General features: G+C 48.4%; 1 protein-coding gene across 1 annotated transcript in view; it reads left to right on the top strand.

Moving 5' to 3' along the window:
- Positions 1–5,177: 5,177 nt before the first annotated feature.
- Positions 5,178–22,758, top strand: part of COL20A1 (collagen type XX alpha 1 chain) — a 40,171-nt gene continuing 22,590 nt past the window's right edge. The window contains 26 exon segments of the mRNA XM_030463091.1: positions 5,178–5,250; positions 7,087–7,197; positions 7,699–7,746; positions 7,749–7,841; positions 8,063–8,080; positions 8,083–8,166; positions 8,169–8,219; positions 8,684–8,878; positions 10,268–10,422; positions 11,054–11,104; positions 11,106–11,190; positions 11,357–11,521; positions 11,830–11,994; positions 13,242–13,256; positions 13,259–13,381; positions 13,384–13,412; positions 14,018–14,147; positions 14,636–14,781; positions 16,030–16,165; positions 16,854–16,981; positions 17,191–17,320; positions 17,834–17,848; positions 17,851–17,975; positions 19,180–19,191; positions 19,193–19,244; positions 19,247–19,312. Coding sequence (XP_030318951.1) covers positions 5,178–5,250; positions 7,087–7,197; positions 7,699–7,746; positions 7,749–7,841; positions 8,063–8,080; positions 8,083–8,166; positions 8,169–8,219; positions 8,684–8,878; positions 10,268–10,422; positions 11,054–11,104; positions 11,106–11,190; positions 11,357–11,521; positions 11,830–11,994; positions 13,242–13,256; positions 13,259–13,381; positions 13,384–13,412; positions 14,018–14,147; positions 14,636–14,781; positions 16,030–16,165; positions 16,854–16,981; positions 17,191–17,320; positions 17,834–17,848; positions 17,851–17,975; positions 19,180–19,191; positions 19,193–19,244; positions 19,247–19,312 — 2,401 coding nt within the window.

The following is a 22,758-nucleotide window of genomic DNA, read 5'->3' on the forward strand; positions in this document are numbered from 1 at the left end:
GATCCCAAGCAAGTGAGTATGTCTGAGCATCCCTGAGCTGCCTGCTGAGAGCACAAAGTTCTTTCCAGATGGCACAGCAACACTCAAGAAAATAAGGAAAAAGCCAGAGTGTTTTGTGCTTCCTGGCAAGAAAGTCCAAGGCTCCTGCTACTCTCAGGCTCACAGCCAGGACTGGTTGCTCTTCCCAGCTGAGACTTCCAGGCTTGGGCCTTTTTTCTCCCCACCACCCCCTAATAATGCTTAAATTCCTGAACCAGCTTCACCTCAGCCTGGAGCCAGCAGCCTTGTGATGGGGGCACTGGGGAGAAGCCCTGAGCAGTGGCTGCCCAAAGGGAAACGTGTCATGGGCTGAGTTTGGCTTCAGGAGGGCACAAAAATGAGGGAAAGCCACCAAACCCCAAGCCCCTGGGCTCTGCTGAGCCTGGGATGATGGAATTTGCAGGATATTCCTCTGCAGGCTACCCTGAAAGTGAACTGACTGCAGGGTAAGAGGTAATAATGAGAAAGAAGGGAGGGTTTCTTGCCTTCCCCCTGCTTGTGATCGGCCTGCAGTGCTGTGCATCATTTCCAGCTCTCCTACTTAGGGCAGGTCCCTGTCTGCAGCTCTTTTGGCCTCCAACCAAGTCTTGGAAGAAAAAAAAAGTGAACAAAACCAAAGAAAACCACAAAACACACCCTCCCAAATGGTAATTCTGATTTGTGTTGAAGTGGGAGCTGACTTTCCTGGAAAATCTGGCATCAGGTATTGCATTCCTGCTGGCTGCTTCCTTTTCCCTGGGGATGAAGGGCTGTGTGTTATCCCAGTGCTGATCATAGAATCATAGAATCGACTGGGTTGGAAGGGACCTCAGAGATCATCAAGTCCAACCCTTGAGTTGATGCAGAGGTAAGAGGCTGACTTGGAGCTCAGCATTCCTGGAAAATGGTCCAAGCAAGACGTTTGCACTGATAATCCACTGGGGGACCTTCCAGCCCCTAAGTGAAACCAGACAAGCTTTTAAGCCAATTTCTCAAGATATTCAGTTGTTCTCAAGATGCTCAGATGTTCAAGATGCTCAGTAGGAAGGCCAAGCAGCACCCAGAGGCTTTGGTGCTGCTTAAACTCTGGTTCATGTTGCTGCTTAGGGAGGGGTTTGGGTGGCCCCAAGGATTAATCCAGTGTTGGGAATGAATGAAAGTCACAGCCAGGAAACTACAGCTCTGTGTGGGCACCTTGGGAAAGGCCAGAAAGCTGCAAGCTGAATGTCAGCACTGGAAGCAGCTCTAGATTTTTCTGATATAAATAGAGGATGAATTTTAGCTCTGGAGCTGAATTGCCTGAAAGGAAATTGCCCTTCCCTTTCTCACCCCCTAATTTTAAACTAAACTCTAACAAATCTGAGCAATAACTAAAATCCAGCAGGAATTACAGGAGAGGTAATTTGGTGTATTTATATGTCAGGCAACCAATGCTCCATGTTTTGATTTAATAAGACTGAAGTGCTTCATTTTGGGGTCATCGTTTGCCTTTATAATTGTGATGCTTTTAAATACTTCCCTGGATGACAGAAAGCTGCAATGAGCTACCAAATGTTTATTTATTGTGCAAAAGACTAGGAAAAAAAGGGTTTTTTTCCCATCTAACTTGACACTTCAAGACGTGCCTGTGTTTCCTATGGATCTGCAGTTGTGGGGTTCCCTTGGCTGACTCTGTTTGCAATGGGTGAGTGGTGCTGCCTCCCGTTGTGGTGACAAAAGCCACTTTCCAGTCATCTCATTCTTGGGATGATTCTTTTCTGAAAAAGGTTTTGGCCTGGGGCTGGGGACCACTTGTTGGGGGTCAGGGCTGTATCCCCCAGCAGCACCATTTGAGCTCCAGTTGATGATTCAACCTCTGGCCCTACAAAAACTTACAGATGTGCTTCATTTCCTTAAAAAAAATTAAATAATTAAAAAACTCCCACAACTAACAAATAAATCAATGCAATTTGCCTTCAGTACAACCCCTTTCCTTGAGATTGTGAATGGGGCTGGGACTGACTTCATCCCTGGACCTGCCAGGGGGTGGGACCCACAATTCGTTGTCAAGCTCAGCGTGCAGAGTCCCAAAACAATTTAATATTTAGTTAGCAAAACCCACTAAAAACTCTTTGCTGGGTTATTTTTTTTCCCCCTCCAGCAGCTGGCTCTCTGCTTTCCAGACAGGCTTTATTTAGCTGCTTGGAGGCAAAGCACTGAGAGGGAGGTGGGGGAATCTCTGCCCCTCTCCCCCGCTCTCCCTCCCCTTCCTGATCCCTCCGGACGTCTGGGGATGGAACCTCTCAGCATCACGCCGAGGAGCAGACGAAGCTCCGGGGCTGCTTCTCCAAGGATTGAAGAATGTAAGCTGGATTGGTTGCAACATTCCCGGCTGACTCCAGGGAAAATCCAGGCTGTGCTCCACAGGAGGGTCGGTGGCTCCGTCCCGGTTCGGTTTGCAAGGGATGCCAAGGAGGGGCTGAGTTCTTTTGGGGATTGGTGGAGGAAAGAACTTCTGGTTCTGTAGTAGGTTCTGTAGGGTTTGTAGTATTTTTTTTTTGGAGGAACTTTGGAGGGTTTTGCTCTCTGGGGAACTTGGAGCTGGGGCAGCTGAGCTCGGGGCAGGAAATGGTGATGGAGCTTGGGCAGGAATGGTGATGGAGCTCAGGAAAACTTGGTGGAGTTGTCCCAGGACTCGTGTTGGTTTGCAGGTCAGCTCTAAATATTGCCAGGGCTGCTTCATCAAATGCACTTTTGGTGTTTTGTGTTGGTTTTGGCTTTTTTTTTTTTTCCCCTTCCTTCTCTTTTTGAGGTCCATAATATAAAACCTGTGGTTGTGTCCCCTGCCCAAGCAGGAATTTGGACCTTGATGATCTTTAAGGTCCTACCAACCCAAACCAGTCTGGGACCCTAAATAGCTGCTGGGCAGGAACAGTGCTTGGAAAGGTTTGATAGCAAGAACTCTTGGCTGGGTGGGCTTTAGGTCTTTTTAGATATCCCCAGACTGTGGCTCTGGAGGGAGGATATGGCCCCAAACCCCCATTTTTAGTTGTGCTGATTTAACACACAGCAGTGATTTTTTTAAGTTACTTTATTTTTCACAACATACTCTTTGCCTTTAATCAAAACACCCACTTTAACATTTCCTGCACAAATAAGGGGATCTCTGAGTGCCCTTAACCTCCAAATCTCCTCTGAGCACACAGCTGGGGACAGCAGGAAGTGGTGTGTGTCCCTCACACCCATTTTCCAGGCCCTGGAAATGCCACATGCTCCATGTGTTGCTGTCTCCAAATTCCTTCCCTGGGTGAGGAACAGGAGAGAGGCACTGGCATGCTGCCTGATGTCACATTGTCCCCATCCATCTCAGCCAGGCTGATGGTGGCACCAGTGACACCAGAAATGGATGGGAAAGGACCAGGGAAATCCATCAGGTAACCCAGGGAAGGGGAATCTGCATGGTAGGGAAGAGAGAGAGCTCCTCCTCCAGCTGTGTGTCCTCCAGCATTCCAAATGGGTGGATTTGTGACTCCTGCTTTAGGGGTGGGAAAAGGGAAGTTGGAGAAAAGGGGAAAAAATAGCAATGGGTTTGCCCCTGAGCTTGGGAAGAAGGGAAGAATCCTTGCTCCTTGTTTTAGTGACAGTAAAGATCCCCATCCTGGGACTGAGGGGATCCAGCCTGGCTTAATTAATGAATATTAATGAATATTAACCTTGTCACCTCTGCTGACACCTGAGGGTGGGAGATCCTGGCTGCACAATCCAGGGGATTTGCCAGGGTTTGGCATCCCATCTGCCAGCAGAGCCCCAGGGAAGCTGCCAGATAATCCAGAGCAGCTCAGTGGCATTGCAGAATGGCTCAAAGGAACTGGGAATTCAGGGTTTTTTTTCCAATATGCAGCTGTTTTGTGGTGTTTGGCAGGTCCAGTCTGCAGCCAGGGCTTTGTTTTTCTCTGTCAGATCCCTGAGACCCCCTTGTGAAATGGTTTTTTTATAAGTGATGACTTCATCTTATTAGCTGGGGGGAAAAAAAAAACAAAAACCAACAACAAACGAAGTGTTTCCCCATGGCTGTGGGTTCCAGTTACACTGCAGTTGTTCTGGATAACCTGATCTTCAAGCAGAAAAAAAAAAACTCCTCACAGACTGAATTAGGGTGGTTACCACCTCCCTGTTCTAACTTCCATATTTTTCCATTCGTTCTTACAATAATTTAGAACTGATCTAAATCCCAGGAGATCATGGCCGGGTCAGTTACTTGTGTATATATATTTTTTTTTCTTTGAAATGGCTAAAAAGTCTGATGTGTTAGAAGGGAAACAGGCATCAGCCTGAGGTGAGGAGCTTTGCCTGCTCAGAGTTCTCCTCTAAAGGTTTTCCCCCTTCTGATCAGCACAGGAATTGCAGGGACATGAGAAAGGTTCTCTGTGTTTGTCTGTCTACAAATATTGATTCCTGATAATCGGTTTTAATGAATTCTGTATGATTTAAAAGTTGCTCTGGAATCTCTGTCTGTCCAGTGATGTGGCCAATATTGCTGATTCCCATGACCAGAACCCAGAACATATTGGACCTCTCTTGAGGCTGTCCAACAAGAATGTCAGATAATGCACAGAATTTGTAGGAATATTCATCCCTCCCTCCTTCTCTTCCTCCTTCTCTTCCTCCCTCCCTCCTTCCTCCATCCATCCCTCCCTCCATCCCTCCCTCCAATCATCCATCCCTTCATCCCTCCCTCCCTCCCTCCCTCCCTCCCTCCATCCTTTCACCCATCCCTCCCTCCATCCCTCCCTCCATCCCTCCCTCCAATCATCCATCCCTTCATCCATCCATCCATCCTTTCACCCATCCCTCCATCCATCCATCCCTCTATCCCTCCCTCCATCCCTCCATCCATCCATCCATCCATCCATCCATCCTTTCACCCATCCCTCCCTCCCTCCCTCCATCCATCCATCCATCATCCATCCATCCATCCATCCATCCATCCATCCTTTCACCCATCCCTCCCTCCTCCATCCCTCCATCCACCCAGTGCTGCCAATGCTTCAGGGAGCTCTGGATCTCAGCTTGTGGTTCCTCAGCTGAAGTCTGCAAAAAAAATCCTGAGTCTTGTCATGGTGCAAAGTAATTCTTCACTCTCTCTTCTGGTGTTTGCCTTCCCCTAGGCCCTGCTCACCATGCTGCTTCACACTTGTTTCTTTTTTGCCTGCCTGCCCGTGGTGAGCCATGTCTGGGGACGAGGGGGCCAAGGTAAGGACCTCACCTGCAATTCCCTGTGCTCTGCATCTCCTCTGGCTTTTGGCACCTCATTCAAGGCACATTCCCAATCACAGGGAGGATTTGAGGGCTTGCTGCACTTTGGGGTTTGCTGGGGAAGCTCCAAACAGCCCCAGCCCAGACCCAAAAAGCAGCAGGGATGTTGGGGACCCAGCCTGGGGGAGGATTTCCATCCCTCCCCACCCTGCAGAGCCTGTCCTCATCACTGCCCCCAGGCCAGCCTGCCTCTCCCATGCACTAGGGCTGCATTTCAGCCTGGGTAAGCAATGAAAGGTGTTTGTGTGAGCTGCAAATGGAGCCTGAAAAAGAGGAATAAAAAGTGGGGTTGGCTCTGTCAGACCCTGCAACCATCCCCTGCTCTGCAGCTGTTGCTTTGGGTGGGTGTGGGATGGGTGGTGCAACACCTGGATGAGAAAGCACACGGGGTGCCTTCCTCCTGGACCATGATAACACTCCCCATGTACCATAAATGATCAGGAGACACCCACAGCACCTCCCTGTGTCTTTTCTGAGGTTGAAGACTATTCTAGTCCACCTGAACCTCCTGTGGAAGTGGTCAGCACCGTATAGGTGATGGCATTTCAGAGTTAGGACAGGTCCCCACGCTCTCTGTCTTCCAGAACAGCCTCTGCAGTTCTGGTTACAGCATCAAACAGGGCACACCCAGCCCAGGGCAAGGAAACAGTGAAGCTTTCATGGCACTGGATTCATTTGCATCCAGCACATAATGGTGCTTTAGAGGATGCTGTCCTTTCTGCTCTGGCTGGGGACATTCTTGTCTTCTTAGCGTTTGGGCTCCTGGAGTGATGGCTGAGGAGCTGGACCACACTTGGCCAAGAGAAGACAGCTCCATGTTTAACCTAAGGATGAATTCCCCTCATTGTTCCATGATCTTTTACCATTTCTCTTGGGCAGGATTCTGGGATTTGATTTGGGCTCTCATCCCTCTTCCCTGTGTTTTCCTTCCTCCCTTCAGATTCGCCTGGGCTGAGATGTGAATCTGAGCTTTGTTCCCCCAAAATAGTTATCTGCTTGTTGGGCAGCCTGCAGGAAGCTTCTGCAAGGAAAGGTTAAGGCACAGATGTGTGGCTGAGGCAAGCAAGTCCTCACTGCCAGCTCTGATGGCTTTCCTGGGCTGGGACTTCATGGCAAAGATGTCAGGAGATGTCTGGATGTTGTAGGACACCAGATTAGGGACTTGAGGAGCCCGTGAGTTATCATCCTGCAGGAACTGAACTGTTATTTACACTTTATCAGGTTTCCTTTCCTTTTTTCTTTCCTTTTTTTCTTTCCCCTTTCCTTTCCTTTCCTTTCCTTTCCTTTCCTTTCCTTTCCTTTCCTTTCTTTCCTTTCCTTTCCTTTCCTTTCCTTTCCTTTCCTTTCCTTTCCTTTCCTTTCCTTTCCTTTCCTTTCCTTTCCTTCTCTTCCTTCTCTTTCCTTCTCTTTCTCCTTCTTTCTTTCTCTTTTTTCTTTCTTTCTTTTCTCTTTTTCTTTCTCCTTCCTCTTTCTTCTTCTTTCTCTTCTCTCTTTCTCTTTTCTCTTTCTTTCCCTTTTCTCTTTCTTTCCCTTTTTTCTTTCTTTCTCCTTCCTCTTTCTTTCTCCTTTCTCTCTCTCTGTCTCCCTTTCCTGCCAGCAGTTTCCATGCAGCACCAGGGGATGCTCAGGATTTGCAGGGGAAGGGGAAGGTTTGCTCAGCACAGGAACCATTCCCATGTCCATGGAGGAGATGCTGACTCCCGTGGTGCTGTGTGTGGGATCAGAGGAAGGAACTGGATCCCTAAAAACCCATCCATGTCTCCTCTTCCCCAGGCTCAGGCCGCCTGAAACTCACTGTCCTCTCAGAAGACAGGCTGCAAATGAAATGGAAAGAGGCTGAAGGGAACCTCCAGGGCTACAAAATTCGGGTGAAACCCATGGCAGGTGGGTGTGGAGGGGAAAAACCCAGCAAGGATTTGTGTTTGAGTTCCACCTGAGCTCCACCCTCTGACTGGTGGACAAGAGGACTTCAATAAGAGCATCATCTAAACCTTAGATACAAGGCACAGAAATTGGTTGGGTATTTTCCTAAGCAGGATTTTTAAATAAATGAAATATTTCCTAGTCATTGCCCAGGCTTTACCCTCAGCAGCTCTTTGGGAAGTTGGCAAGTGGTGCTCTAATGCTCAATGTTGGACACGTGTCAGGGATTTGAAAAAAACAAACAAACAAAAAAAACCCCCAAATGTTCTCAGCTCTGGATTATGAAAAAAGAGTAGAAAAAACCACAGATCCACAGAACTAAAAAAAAAAAAAAAAAGAGAGAAAAAAGGAGTGGCTGAGGTCCCTAGGCAGACATTCTCTGCATTTCAGCAGTGCTTTTGTTACTGTCAGCTTCAATTTAAGCTCCAGCAGTCTCTGAACTGTGGCTTCATCCCACCCCAGGGGACTCAGAGCAAGAAGTCATGCTGAAAACCAAGACTCCCAAAGCCACAGTGGGGGGCTGAGCCCCACCAAGGAATACACACTGCAGGTCTACGTGCTCAATGGCTCCCAGGAAGCTCTGTTTGCCAAGAGGAAATTTGTGAGTAAGTAGAGGGAGCTCCAATGGAGCCTTCAGGGAGCTCCAGAGGCTGTTGGAGATGTGGCTCCTCAGAGCTCATCCCCTGGAGGACACGTGGAAAATCACTACTGCTTGGGTTGGAAGGTAGAAAGGGGGTGGGGAAGAAGGGGATGATGGTGAGGGGGGACTGTGACTCACAAGCCTGTCTAGATTGACTTTTTCTTCTTGGTTTTGGTTTTCCTGCAGTAGAGGAGCTCAAAAATGCATCCAGAGTAGGAATAACAGGAGAAACTCAGGAGCTGGCTCAGGAAAGAATCTCACTGCTTCAGGGAGCTTGGGAAGTGGGCAGAATGGGGTGGCAGGGGTCACCCCCCCACCCTGAACACCATCCTGATGCCACCAGGTGGGTGCATTGGCCATCCTGGGGTGATAGGTTGGTTTGGAGCCATAGGTTCTGCCCTGCTGCCATGGATGGAGCATTAAACACAACTGACCCTAAAAACACTCCCACCCTTCCCCTGCAGCACCTTTTTCCCCAGGGATTTTGATTCCCAGTGAGCCAGACTGGCCCAGCTTCAGCTCTTCCATGCACCTCTTAACTTCAAAAAGACAGGAAACAGCCTCAAAACACTTGCCCCTCATGGCAGGCAAAGTGCCCATCCTGGCCAGGCAGGTTCAAACGTTCAAATTCAGCAGGTACAGCCAAACCCTTCAGTTTGGGAGCAGATCCTATGAGAACAGGCTGCTCCCTAGGCACTGGGTGATGATGGCCAAGATCCTGGGCTGCAGGTGGTCTACAAGAAAGTGGGAAAACACAACAAGGGACAACAGGGGTTTTTTTGTGGTTTTTTTATTTTTGGAGCACAGCAAAGGACAGAGCTGAAAAGAAAAGGCAGAAAGGGAGCCAAGCAAAGGGCTCAGGAGAAACCATCAGAAACCAGCCCAGCCTGGAGGCCAGCATCACAGAAGCAACAACCACCAAGTCAGCCCAGCACGTTCCTGCAAGCTCAGAGGGGGATTCTCAAGGGAAAGAAAGAGCCAGCAAGGATTCACTGAGACGAGGTGAGAGGGTTTCAAATGTGTCTTCCTTCTTCTTTCCCACTGGTTTCCCTAAAGCTTGTTGAACCCATCCCAGTGTCACCAGGATTCTCAAGAATCCCAGTGCTGCTGATTGGTCTTTTAGATGATCTGAGGAACTGTCAGGGCTCACTGGAGAAGTTTGGGGTTCTGCAGAACATCACAGACTTTCAGACAAACTGGAGCTAGGTCAAAAATTCCCCTCCAGATGGTTTAATTTCATTTCCCTCTATTCTCTCTCTTCGTGTTGCTACCTCCCCCTGTCTCTGGCAGATCCATGTAAGAGTTTGCATTCAACACTCTCCTCCAACCTTTCCAAGCCTTCAGAAGGGGAGAAGCACATGGGTGATGTTTGTTACCCAACCTGCTCCACCTTCTGCACTTGTTCTTCATGTTTCATGGCAGCTGATCCACGATGATCCTTCAGATCCATCAGCTGAGGCTATGGAGGGGCAGATGAAGTGGTGGGACTGGGATGGGTCCTCCCTTGGTCGTTTGAGACCAGTAGGAACCCATGGCTGTGAAAAGAGCTATTAGAGCACCCTCTTTGCAGCTCATTGAATCCTGAGGGCATCATCTTCCTCCCTCCACCAAAGATGGGAAATGTCCCACCTGAAAATTATTTGGGGAAGATGCATCTGCTCAGCAACGTGCCCTGAGCTGCAAGCCTGGGGTGGGGGGACAGGCAGGGCTCCAGGATCTGTGACACCAGCAGGGTTGTTCCAGAGGGATTGGATTTCTTATAAAGCCATGAAATAATTATAGCCCAGAGGGGATCTCCTGATGGAATGGAATGGAATGAAGCAATCACCTGCAATTCAGGGAGACTGAGGCGAGATAAAAGGGAAAAGGAGCTGACAGCTGGCAGAGAACAGGGCTTGGGCCACCCTTCCTGACAGCTTTAACCCCTTCCTGGCACACTCCCCAGAGAACACACTCCTGGCACTCAGCTGTGCTCCTCACTCCCTGGGTACTGAGAGGAGGAACCTTTAGCCACGGGGTTTTCTCAGGATGCTGGGATGCTCCAGGCTGGCAGATGGACTGATCCTTCATCCATCCAGACACCCAGCCTCACACTGCAGATGTGTTTTTTCCTCTTCCTCTTCCTCTTTCTCTCCCTCTCCCTCTCCTCTTCCCTCTCCTCTCCCTCCTTCCTCTCCCTCTCCCTCTCCCTCTCCCTCTCCCTCTCCCTCTCCCTCTCCCTCTCCCTCTCCTTCTTTCTCTCTCTCTTTTCTCTTTTTCTCTCTTTTTTCTCTTTTTTCTTCTTTTTCTCTTTTTTTCTCTTTTCTCTTTCTCCTCTTTTCTCCCCTCTGAAGCAGTTTTTCCTCCTTTCTGATTTCCTCTCTCACTATCCAGCCTTATCTATCCCCCCAGGTTCCCAGTCCCAGTGTGACACCACTGCCAGGACTGACCTCATCCTGCTCGTGGATGGATCCTGGAGCATCGGCCGCAACAACTTCAAGCTCATCAAGGACTTCCTCAGCAATCTGCTCTCCCCATTCCCCATTGCCCAAGACAAGATACGAGTGGTAGGACACTTTCCTCTTTTCCTGACCTTGGGTAGCTCATGCCTGAAGGTTCCTTGCTCTCTGGGGTTCTGTGCTACTCTCAGCAGCTTTTAGTCCTTCAGGAGCAGCTTTTCCCAGCAAGCTGTGGCCTCTGGTGGCTGCCAGCGATAGCTGCAGGGAGCAGGAGTGATGTTTCCTGAGCTGAGATCCCTTTGGGATTTGCTGCCTACCTGCGAGGATGCTCTCAGCTCCACAGCACTGCCCAGGCAGGAGTGGTGTCAATCCCAGGCTAGAGCTCAGCTGGAAATGGACCTGTGCTGGTCCGGAGTGATGGTAACTCTGGCCAGGCTGTCTGGGAAGTAGAATGGTGTAAAATCCTTCCCACTCCTTGCAGCCCAATCGTCCCTCCCTGGTTGACACTGAGATCTCATCAATCACTCGAGGGCATCACCCCAGGGTTCAGCACCTGGGTTCTGAGCCATCACCTCAAGGATCATGCAGAGAAGTGGAGCTAGGAACCAGATTTGCACCACCTCACATATTTTTTAATTTTTTTTTTTCCTTTTTTCCATTATTTTATGCCATCCTCCCCCAACAAGCCTCCCCAGACAAATCTCCTCTTGCAGCTCCTCTGCCTGCACGATGCTGACAGCTCTTGCCTTCCCCAGGGCTGTCCCAGTACAGCAGTGATCCTCCCGCACAGAATGGGACTGAGCTCTTACTCGACAAGGGAGCAAGTGCTGGAAGCTGTGAGGAGCCTGAGGTACAAGGGTGGCAACACCTTTACAGGTAACTCCATCTCCCAGGTCCCTGCTACATCATCCCTGCAGTGGGAAAAGCTGCTCCCGTGGGATGACATCCCCTGTGGGGACGGAGGAGGCAGGGAAAAGGGTAATGGTGTTGGTGGGGGGTTGTCTGTGAGGTTGGGGCACAAGCACCTCTGATTCCTCCCCAGGTCTGGCGCTCACCCACGTCCTGGAGCAGAATCTGAAACCAGAGGCTGGTGCCCGCCTGGAGGCTGAGAAGTTTGTTGTACTCCTGACTGATGGAAAATCCCAAGATGATGCCAACCTGGCTGCCCAGACCTTGAAGAACCTGGGCATTGAGATATTTGCCATTGGTGAGATCAAAGCCATTGATAAAAGCACAGGGCAATGCCAGGCTGCTTTTGGTCTTGTTCAGGTCGGAAGTTTTGGTCCCTCAATTTTGACAGAAGCATCCTGAGGCTGTAGGATGCAGGGGGTGAGACCTCACTAGGTTGTGGCTAAGATTATTAATATTAACCTCACCCATGTGGGAGGCTCTGTTGGGACAGGAGGATGATGCTGGACCCATCCTGCCTCTTAAAAACCAAGATGGAAGCAGGAGGCAGAAGCTGCTCCTCTCTGGGGTTTTTTTTCACAGCCACATTTTCTGCTCTGGTTGCAGGGGTGAAGAATGCAGATGAGGCAGAGCTGAAGCAAGTGGCCTCAGAGCCTCTGGAGCTCACGGTTTACAACGTGCTGGATTTCCCTCTGCTGAGCTCTCTGGTTGCCAGGCTCACCCAGGTCCTCTGCACCAGGATCAAAGAGAAAAGCAACAAGGAAAATGCAGGTGACATGAAAGGAGGTCTGAGCTGCCTTCTGCTCACCATCCACCTTCCTGCCTGCCTCTTTCTCATGCCATGAGAAACTCCACCACTCTCTCAGCACTACCTAACCCTCCTCCTCCAGAGCTGATCTGCTTGCTCAGCTCTCTTGCTGCCTACAATGGTCCTTGGCAGGTCAGGGTGTTGATCTGTTTGTGGTTGTTGTCTTCTACAAGAGATTCTGCTCTCCCACTCTCCCCCAGCTGTAGCCTCTCTGCTGTCCCTAACAAGTCACAGGGAGATGTCACCTCTGGGTGTTTCCATTCTGATGCTTTAGAAATCTGCTTTTGGCCTCTCAGCCATTCTTACCAAGGCTTTGGATAATTCCAGGTGGATATAATCACCCAGTAACAGTAACTATTGGTGTAGGGAAGAGGGGGGACTTCTTTTCCCTCACCCTTTAGCATGTGGTGTGATAAATGTGTTGTAGCCATCTCCTTTTCTGAGTTTCTCTTAACTAAAGAGGAATCAGAGAAAGGAGAAGGGCTTATTTGAGAATATATTAGAGAAAAATAGATGGAGAAAATGTGAAGGTAGGAAGAGGAGATGATAAAGCTAAACACACATCTGCTTTGCTTTAAATGCTGGATCTTCAAGGTAATTTCCAAGCTAAAACCAGACAGCCAATTTCTTCCACTTGTACCATCAGCATGAGAGTGAAGAACCACTCCAGAAGTTAGCTTAGATCTTCAGGAGAAATACCAGGCTCATACTTCCATCTCTCTCCACTCCAAGATTGGCCTGAGGAGGACAAGAAAGCCTCACTCAAGTCAAGCAGACTTTTGTTTCAGTGCTCCTGAGATCCATAAAAATGAATCGATTCCTCCTTATTAATTTGATATAATTAGACCTTTCTCAAAGGTGCAGATTAGGCAAAAGAAAGATGGGGCTGCTCAAAAGAGAACCCAAAATATCTTCTGCTTGTTCAGTTTGACAAATTTTCCTGGGTGAGGAGAGCTGGATCCTCTTTTGGTTACAGCCAAAAATTCAGACTTGTGTTGAAAAAGTATTCCCAGCAAAACCCACAGCCTGTTCTCTATGGAATATTTATGTCCTCTGTACACCCAGCTTTTAAATATTTAATTCAGAGCAGTTTGGAGCAGTTCATGTAGGGGAGGAGGCTGTCACTTGATTTGAGACATGTCACTTATTTATGAGCTGGAAAGTATCAAAGGCATAAAAATAAGAAAATAACTGTGGTTTTCATTCCTAGGCAGCACTGTGAAAGATCCCCTGAGAACAGGGGTCCCCAGCTGAGCCCAGCTGACCTTAAAATGTCAGCTGTGACCTCTAAGAGCATGCACTTGAGCTGGAGTCCTCCTCTGAGACCACCCAAGAAATATCGGATTGTTTATTCCCAGCTAAAGGTGGTAGCAGCAAAGAGGTGAGAGTTCTCTCTGGACAAGTGAGTTTGCAGGATCTTTCAGATGGTGGCTGGGAATTTGAGGAGAATTGAGCAGGCAAAGAGAGGAAGAGAGAGATGCAGTTCTTGTGGGACCACCTAATCCCAGGCAGGAAATTAAAAGCACGTGGAGTGAAAATGTGATCAGCTGGTAGGATGGTGATGTAGAAGAGGATAGCAGGTCATCTTGCAGGATGCTAAATAAATCTTGAAATTGATGGAAATCCTAAAAGTTGTACCAGGGATGACTTCTCTCTTCTGTAATGTTATCCCTCCCCTGAAGCATCTGTCTTGACTCGAAGAGGACACGCAGGTACACGGAGCTGCCCAAGGATGCTCATCTGGGCTTGATGTGACTTGGAAAAGCAAATCCAAGTTGTTGATGGGTTTCCATCGGTTCCACTGAGAGCATTTCCTTAGAGGACAATTGCTTGTTGCTTGTTGCCTCTTCTCTGGTCTGTGGAGATGCTAGGGGGCCCAAAATTCAGAGGACAACTGGGTTTCTCCTGACCCATCTGCCAGGAAGAAGGCACCTTTCTTAGGGACTGGCACCTCCCTGTCTTGACAGCCCTGCTTTGTGCTTTCAGGTGGTTTTGGATGGAGCCATCTCCTCTGTGCAGCTCTCCAACCTGACCTCCCAGACGGAGTATCTGGTGTCAGTGTTCCCTATTTATGAGACGGGTGTTGGGGATGGGCTGAGAGGCGTCAGCTCCACACGTAGGTCGTGAGTAGAGAGAATTCTGCTGTGGCAGGGTTGTGAGAGGAGAGAAAAAAGCTGCTCTTTCCTTCTGACCTTCTCAGACAGGAGCCTGGTGTTGTAATTTCCCCCTCCCTCAAGTTCAACCTGCCTGCAGCTATCTCCATCCAGGGAGATGTTCAGAATCTCACCAGAGAAGCCTCTGAGCAATCTGCTGCCATTTGGCCCTGCTTGGACCTACAGGCTGTACCAGAGACCTTCAGGGACCCCTTTCCACCTACATCATTCTGCAAAGGAAACACACCATGCTAGAAATATCTCACAACCCCTTGCCATTGGTTTTATCCCCACCCCCCAAATAAAATTAACCTAATTGTCTGGCAGCTCCACAGTGTTAGAGGTGGGGTGGATTTCCATCAACTGCTGCAAAGCCAGGGCTGCTCTGGTGTTGGAGCTGCTGGAAACCTCAGACACTGAAGATATTTCCCTGCTTTCTTTTTCCCTTCAGTGCCTTTGTCTTCCCCTCGTGCCCTGCGTGTCTCTGAGCTGACCCACAACAGCATCAGACTCAGATGGGAGGCAACCCAGGGAGCCACCCAGTACCTGGTGCTCTGCTCTGCAGCCCCTGATGGAGAAGAGGACTATACAAGTGAGGTAGAGTTCATGAGAAGAGCAATAATATTGTTGTTTTTTCCTCCTCTGTCTGGGATTTTAGTTCTAGCCAACCTTTGTGAATTGGTATTGAGTTTGAAAAAATAATTTAAAAAAATAATTTTTACCTGGTGCTCTGCTCTGCAGCCCCTGATGGAGAAGAGGACTTTACAAGTGAGGTAGTTCATGAGAACAGAAATAATGTTGGGTTTTTTCCTCTTCTGTCTGGGATTTTAGTTCTAGCCAACCTTTGTGAATTGCTATTGTGTTCAAAAAAATAATTTTAAAAGCTGTCATCGTTGTTGCCAGCAACATCTTTCATGGAAGACTTTTATTATTATTATTTATTTTTTTTTTAGTGGTGTATCTCACAGTGACTTAGAGCTGCCAGGTTTTCCCATGGGAAATCAAGGCATAGAGAGAGAAGTGACTGCCTCGTGGGGCATTGGGAACCCAGACACTGAACTTGCATCTCTGCAGCTCCAAGTGGAACTGCTGCATCCTTGAGGCTGTACATAAATGTCTTTGCTTTGTTTATCTAAAAATGTTCAGTGAAAATCTGTGAGGGCTTCGGGTTGGTTTTCACTGCTCTCTAAACACAGAGCTGTGACACTGCATAAGAATCAAACAAGACTCAGTGAATGAGAAATCCTTTAAGCTCCCTTTGCTGTGTGTGCATTTTAATGAGTTATTTGGAGTAGCTGTAGCCTGAGGATATGAATTTATTTTTTATAAAAAGGAGGAGGGGGAACATGTATGTGACTCAGATTCCACCTCCCCTGAATGCAGAGCAACAGGAGCAACTGCAGGATGGTTTTCAAAACAATTAATGCTTGCATTAATTGTACAGTACAATTAATTTCAGTACATCAATGTATTCCCTGAGATTCAGAACTTCTGAAGAGTGACCAACATCTAAAATTGCATTTGAGCATTTTGGGACCTTCCTGTGGTTCCCCAACCTATGCACTGGAAGAGTGCAGTGCTCTAAAGCCATGGGCTCTCTGCAAAACCAGGTTTAAAATGTCCCCAATGTTTTAGAAACCTTTTCCCTGCTGTGTGCAGAGCCCAATTCCCTCAGCATCTCCTTGTCAGACTTTTGCTCATGGAAAAAAAATGGATAGAGGGACAGGGCACCAACCAGCACTGACCCAAGTAGTGGGAGTGGAAATGACCCAAAGGGAGCTTGAAATGTGCCCTGGGAGGCCTGGGGGCATTGGTGGGAACCCCAAAACTTCTCTCTGTTGGCAGGTGAAGGTGGCCCAACCTGAGGTCCTGCTGGATGGGCTGGCACCCAGCACAGAGTACTCAGTGGCAGTGTATGCCATGGATGGGGAGGATGCAAGTGACCCAGCCAGCATCCAGGAAACCACCCGTGAGTGCTCCTGCTGCTGCTCACTGACTTGTTATTAAACATTTAAGGCAGGGGAAATGTGTTCAGTGAGGTGCTCCCTGCACCATGCACGTGGCTGGTAAACATACTGCCTCTTCCCAGCCTGATCTTAAGTGAATAATGGTCCCTGAGGGGATCTCTAATTACGTGGTGAATTGTGAAAAAAAAGATTTTTTTTTCCCTTGGTAAGAGATCGCCTGAAAAAAACATTCCCTGAGGTCCTGGTTTGGGGAGAAAAAGGGAATTATTTGGCTGTTTCCTCACCTAAAGCCCAAAAGGGGTTTTGTGATGTCCCAGAGGTAGTGACTTGGACTTGATGATCATTGAACCAGAGAATGGTTTGGGTTAGGAGGAACCTTAAAGGTCATCAAGATCCAACTCCTCTGCATGGGCAGGGACACCTCCCACTAGACCAGGGGTGTGTAAAGCTTCACCCAACCTGCCCTTAAACACTTCCAGGATGTGCTATCCCTAGGCAACCTATTCCAGTGTCTTCATTGATCTTAAAGGTCTTTTCCAACCTAACCAATTCCATGATCCTGCTCTTTGGCAAAAAGAGAACATTTCCCTGCGCTGAACAAGTCACTCAATTTAAAGTGGGGTCACCTGAGAGCAGTGGATGGCATTTTCATGGTGCTGCCCGTGGGGGTGAGGTCACTAACTCTTGTTGCAGTGGCTTGAGTCCCCAGATCCCTGAGCTTCTCCGAGCTCAGCCACGCATCCGTCCGAGTCAGCTGGGAGGCTGCATCCCCTGCTGTGAGATCTCACCACCTCACCTATATTTCTAGCAGAGGGAGCAACGCTGGGGAGGTGAGTCCTCAAGGGCTTGCTGGGAAGGAAAAGAGATTTCAGAGGACAGATATTGTCCTGTTTTCCTTCAGCTGGATGGTTCAGGGAGGGCTCATCCGCTGGTAGGGTTTTAACTCGGAAATGGGCCCTTGGGATGCAGTGGTCCCCTCCTTCCCCACCCCATGCCCAGCCTGTCCTCCCCAAATGCTCACACAACTCCTCCTCTGCAGGTGGAGGTTCCTGGCACTGCAACATCCACAGTCCTGAGACCTCTGTCCTCCCTCACCCAATATTTCATCAGTGTCCGTGCCACCTACGATGAAGGGGACTCCTTTCCCATCACGGGCAATGTCACCACCTGTAAGCAAGGAAGGGAAACTCTCTGGTGGCAAAACTGGTTTGTGTGTGCCTCAGCTGAGAGGTTTTAAAGACTGAGCCCAGCAGTTCACGGCTAAAACCCTTGCCTAAAACCCAGATGAGGCTTTTTTGTGTGTGCGTGTGGAATACGTCCGACTGCCTCATGTTTAAAACGAGGTGGAAGGAACATAAAAAAGAAGCCAATGAAGAAAAATGAATTTCACTGACCTCTGTATCCTTGAGAGCCCTCCTAGCCTTCTCCCCTCTGCAATGTTGGCATGAGAAGTGTCCTCTCCACAAATGAGATAATCCTCCTGAATTAGGGCTTTAAAAAATAATTTACCCTTCTCTATCCTGATGACTGTTGTCATGTGGGTCTGAAGAAGTGCAAGCCAGGCTGGGTTTAGACATTTGCCTGCTTGATGCTTTGCTCCCTGACCATCTGCTTCCCACCTTGGCTCTGGACATGGTGCTCCCATGCCCATGCTCCAGCTCCTTTCCTTCTGCATCCCCCAGTGAAGGTTCCCCCACCCGTGCTCTGAAGGTCACCGAGCTCCCTGGGAACAGCCTCCGCCTGCACTGGGAAGCTGTGGCTGCCTCTGATGTGGTTGTTTATCAGATCAAATGGAGCACAGTCACTGGAGAGAAGCCCCAGGAGGTATGGACCCAGGCACAGCTCTGGGATGGAGTTTTGGGTCGGCTCTGTGCCTGCTTGATGGTTCTGAATTCACCTGGCAGAGGGGCAGTGGGAGGTGCAGAATAATTCAGGTTGATGCACTTGGGTTAAAGGTTTAACATCCAGCTGAAAAACCTATGGAAGAAGTCAGGGTCTGGCCTGAGTCTGGCTCAGTTTGATGGAGTTGTCACCTTGAGTGGTGGAAACAGGAGGGAGAGTGGGAGCGGGGAGGGTGGGAGCCCCACAGACTCTGGGAAGATTGCAGAAGTGTTCTGGAAAATCTCAAGGATGCAACCCAATAGGGACAAGCAGAAAGTATTAAGCTTAGGCAGGAATAATTAACTACAGGTATACAGGATGGAGAACAAACAGCTAAGAAGCAACTCAGTAGAAAAAGATCTGGGCTTGCAGAGAATCACCAGCCCACAATGTCACGTTGCCATGGGAAAGACAAAGATAAAACTCAAGTATTCTAGCTGGAGGTATTGCTCTGAGGCAGGTGAACAACTTTTCTTCCCCCAGTGCTAGTAAGCACTGACTGTTTTGGGATACGCTTTTCAAGAAGGATGAGTCTAGCTGAGGACCACACAATGGAGAAGTGACCAGAGACAGGGATGGGGCAGGGATGGAGCCAGGGATGGGGCAGGAGGGCAAGCGATGGAGCAAGGAGAGGCAAGGATGGGGCAGGAGAGGCAGGGATGGAGCAGGAGGGGCAGGAATGCAGCAGGGATGGAGCAAAAGAGGCAGGAATGGAGCAGGTGATCTCTCCCATCTCTAGTCCCTGTTTTCAGTCTGAAGTGCAAGCAGCAGCTGAAGTGGTTTAAATCCACAAATCTCTCATACAGTGTTTCAGATTTGGGCTGAATAGGGTTTTACTGGAGGTCCTGTCCCAGATCATCTGAAAACTGGAACACTGAGCACAAGGGATTTTGTGCTCAGGGCAGGGTGTCAGAGCACCCCATTGGGATGCGAAGCAGCTGCTAATGTAACTGGGCAGCAAGAGATGGTCATTTGCCCCTGCATTAAATCAGTGATTTGCCTTTGCTTAGACGTGTGCAACCCACAAGAGCAGAGTTTGTCCTCAGTTTGTGCCTCCAGGCAACCTGCAAGAAGTACCCTTTGGATGGCAGGAACTGTTTTGGGGATGCCTGGGAGCTGGACTGACTCATGTCTTCCCCTTCTGCAGCTTTCTATCGCTGGGGAATGTGGCAACTGCTGTCCTGCCAGGCTTGCAGAAGAATACTGACTATAAATCTCCATCTGGGCCTATTACAAAGATGGTGCTCGAAGTGACACAGTTTCTGTTCAGCACAGGACCAGTAAGTGATGGGTGTTTGGTACCACAGCCTCGGGGATAAATGAGCAGGGCCTGGGGATGCACCCATCCCAGACCAGCAGCTCAGATCTGATCGTCTCCAGCTCTGTAAAACCCTAACCTGGATGTCTGAAAGAGGCAGGAGAGATTTAGCTTTACATCTGAAAATTGTTCTGAGTTTGTCCTGAGGAAAACAGGCTGAGCAAGAGAGCAGCAGGCTGGTGCATCATGCAGGCATCTGCCCCCTTTCAAAGTGTTTCATGCAGAATATGTTTTTCCCTCCCCTGTGGAGTTTATTGATGCAAAGGAATTGGCTTCTGGGAGGTGTTGAGCTGCAGATGTGACAGAGCTGCCTAATGGATGTGTCCTGTTAGTAAACCCTGTGCAGGAGGGTGAGGATTTCTCCAGCTACGTCACTGCTGAGCTGTGCTTCAACTTAGAAAAATCAAGAGAGGATCCTGCAGGCAGACCCTGGCTGGAAGGATTATCTCAACCTGCTTTTGTACAGACAGGAATATGAGGTTAAAAGTGGCATTCCCAGAGGTCTTCTTAATTAATATTGCCTGTGTAATGGCTTTGTTGGCAGGGAATGGAATACAACTCACTTCAAACTGCAGCAGCCTTCTCCTCCTCCATCTCTCAGCTCCCAACCTCCTTTTGCAGAATGAACTCACTTAGGTTCGTGTTGAGCTGATGAAAGCTCAAGCAATGGCAACCTTGGAAGAAGAAGGTCAGGTTTTATTAATAATGAATACTAATGACAATAGCATTTGTTTATATAAAGCTCAGGAAAGTACCCAGGAGCTGCATACTGAAAAAAATAGAAATAACTGCAAGCATCCTACAGGTGTCTGATGATAAAGGGACAACTGGAGCTATGGACTGGCTGTGTTTTAAGCTGGGAATTACAAAATGCCAGAGGAGCTGCCTCAGCCCTGAAATGGTGTGCAGTGGTCCCTTTCTTGGTGTGTTTGAACAAGACATCCCTTGCTGGCACTGCCACCCACTGGGACAAATGGTGTGCAATGGTCCCTTTCTTGATGGTCCCTTTCTTCTCAGCTCCCAACCTCCTTTTGCAGAATGAACTCACTTAGGTTGGTGTTGGGCTGATGAAGCTCAGCAAATGGCAGCCTTGGAAGAAGAAGGTCAGGTTTTATTAATAATGAATACTAATGACAATAGCATTTGTTTATATAAAGCTCAGGAAAGTACCCAGGAGCTGCATACTGAAAAAAATAGAAATAACTGAAAGCATCCTTCAGGTGTCTGATGATAAAGGGACAACTGGAGCTGTGGACTGGCTGTGTTTTAAGCTAGGAATTACAAAATGCCAGAGGAGCTGCCTCAGCCCTGAAATGGTGTGCAGTGGTCCCTTTCTTGGTGTGTGTTGAACAAGACATCCCTTGCTGGCACTGCCACCCACTGGGACAAATGGTGTGCAATGGTCCCTTTCTTGATGGTCCCTTTCTTCTCAGCTCCCAAATTCTTTTTGCAGAATCAACTCACTTAGGTTGGTGTTGAGCTGATGAAGCTCAGCAATGGCAACCTTGGAAGAAGAAGGTCAGGTTTTATTAATAATGAATACTAATGACAATAGCATTTGTTTATATAAAGCTCAGGAAAGTACCCAGGAGCTGCATACTGAAAAAAATAGAAATAACTGCAAGCAATCCTACAGGTGTCTGATGATAAAGGGACAACTGGAGCTGTGGACTGGCTGTGTTTTAAGCTGGGAATTACAAAATGCCATAGCCCTGAAATGGTGTGCAATGGTCCCTCTCTTGGTGTGTTTGAACAAGACATCCCTTGCTGGCACTGCCACCCACTGGGACATGGAAAACAATTTGAGTTCTGCTTCTCAGCTGCTGCCCTGTCCAGGGGCAGGGATGCAGTGATCAGGCTGTGCTGAACAAAACCCAAAGGCTGTGTTAGAGGAGGCTGAGTTCTTTCTTTTCCTTTTCTTTGTTCTTCCTTTTCCTTTTCTTTTGTTTCTTCCTCTTCCTTTTCTTTGTTGCTTTTCTCTTCTCCTCTCTTGGCAGCATCCCTCATGCAGGATTAGGTCAAGTCATGAAGTTTGTCTTAAAAAAGGCTCTGGAGAATTTGCCAGAAAGTTTAAGGGCAGTGGCTGAGGTGAAACTCAGCAGGAAGCAGTGGTAACACAAGCTTCTCTCCTTGCCCTTCCTCCTCCCCAGAATGATTTCTTCTTTGAAGGTTAAGGGAAAAAATTCCACCTCAAAACCACGTTCTTTGCACCATCCTTTTGTCAAATGTCACCATGGTTCTTCCCTGGGGATGAGGTGAGAAGACCAAGTGCATTTTATTCAGGACCAGTTTTCCCCTCACCCCACCTGAAAAACCCATTTCAAATGGGTTACACTCAAGGGATCCTACAAACAAGTCACCAGGAACACTCTCCTCTTTTAAAACCCCAAACCATTCATCACTGGGAGGTGTGGCATTTAATGGGCTTGGGATGAGATTTCTCTTCTTCCTGGTAAAAAAGTGTAATTACTAAAGAGGGACTTGGGAAGATCTTCTTCCCAACATTATCCTTCCCCATCTGCTCAGAAAGTGTCTCTTGAAATTGCTGCTGAGGGTGGGCTGAACCATCCTGGCTGGTTTTGTGTTGAAGTAGATTCCAAAGTCCTTTTGTGCCCTGTTCCTCTAGATAAGATGTCCCTGGGGCTCATAAATGTCTTCAGGTTCTTTATCCAGCTCCTTCCTGAGCTCTTCCTACTAGAGCATCCATTGCAATATGGGGAAAAAGCTTCAAGCCATGGCAATATGGGTAAAACTATGATCCATACAATCCCTGCAGATGAGTTTTTGGATGGAACAAACTCCAAATTTTACTCTTATTTGAAAATGTGCCCGAGATGCTGAGTGTCAGCAGCCTGAGATCCCTCCTGTGAAGGAGCAGAGGTTCACCCAAGGCCCAGCTGCTCTCTTGGTGTCAGAGATGCTTTTTTCCTCCTGGGCAGCTTCAAGTGGTGATATTTTTTTTAATTTTTTTTTTTTTTTCCTGGCTGTCAGATCCATGCCATCAAATTCTACCTGGCCTGGGGGCTTTCTGGAATCAACCCAACTCGGAAGACTTTCCTTAATTTTTCCCTTTGTTCAACAAAGTCTCCACTCACCTCAGCTGAAGGAAAATGCTGGTACAGCCAGCCAGGCTCCAGCCACAGAGCACAGCACTAATAATAGTGCTGCTGAACTCACTCTACCTCCCACACTTGTTTTCTTCTCCACTTTGCCTTGGGGTGATGCAGAGCAACAACCTCCAGCCTGACTCAGCTGGCAGCAAACTTGGTGCAGCTTCAGTAGAAGCCAGCTTTGGTTTATACAACAGAAAAAGGGAAGGGAGATCAATGAAGACTCAAATGATCTTCCTTAAACCTGTGCTCCAAGGTCAGCCCAGACTTTGCTGGGTGGGCAGAAGAGCCTTGCAGA

This window comes from Calypte anna, chromosome 20 (genome assembly GCF_003957555.1).
Source record: "Calypte anna isolate BGI_N300 chromosome 20, bCalAnn1_v1.p, whole genome shotgun sequence".
NCBI lineage: Eukaryota > Metazoa > Chordata > Aves > Apodiformes > Trochilidae > Calypte > Calypte anna.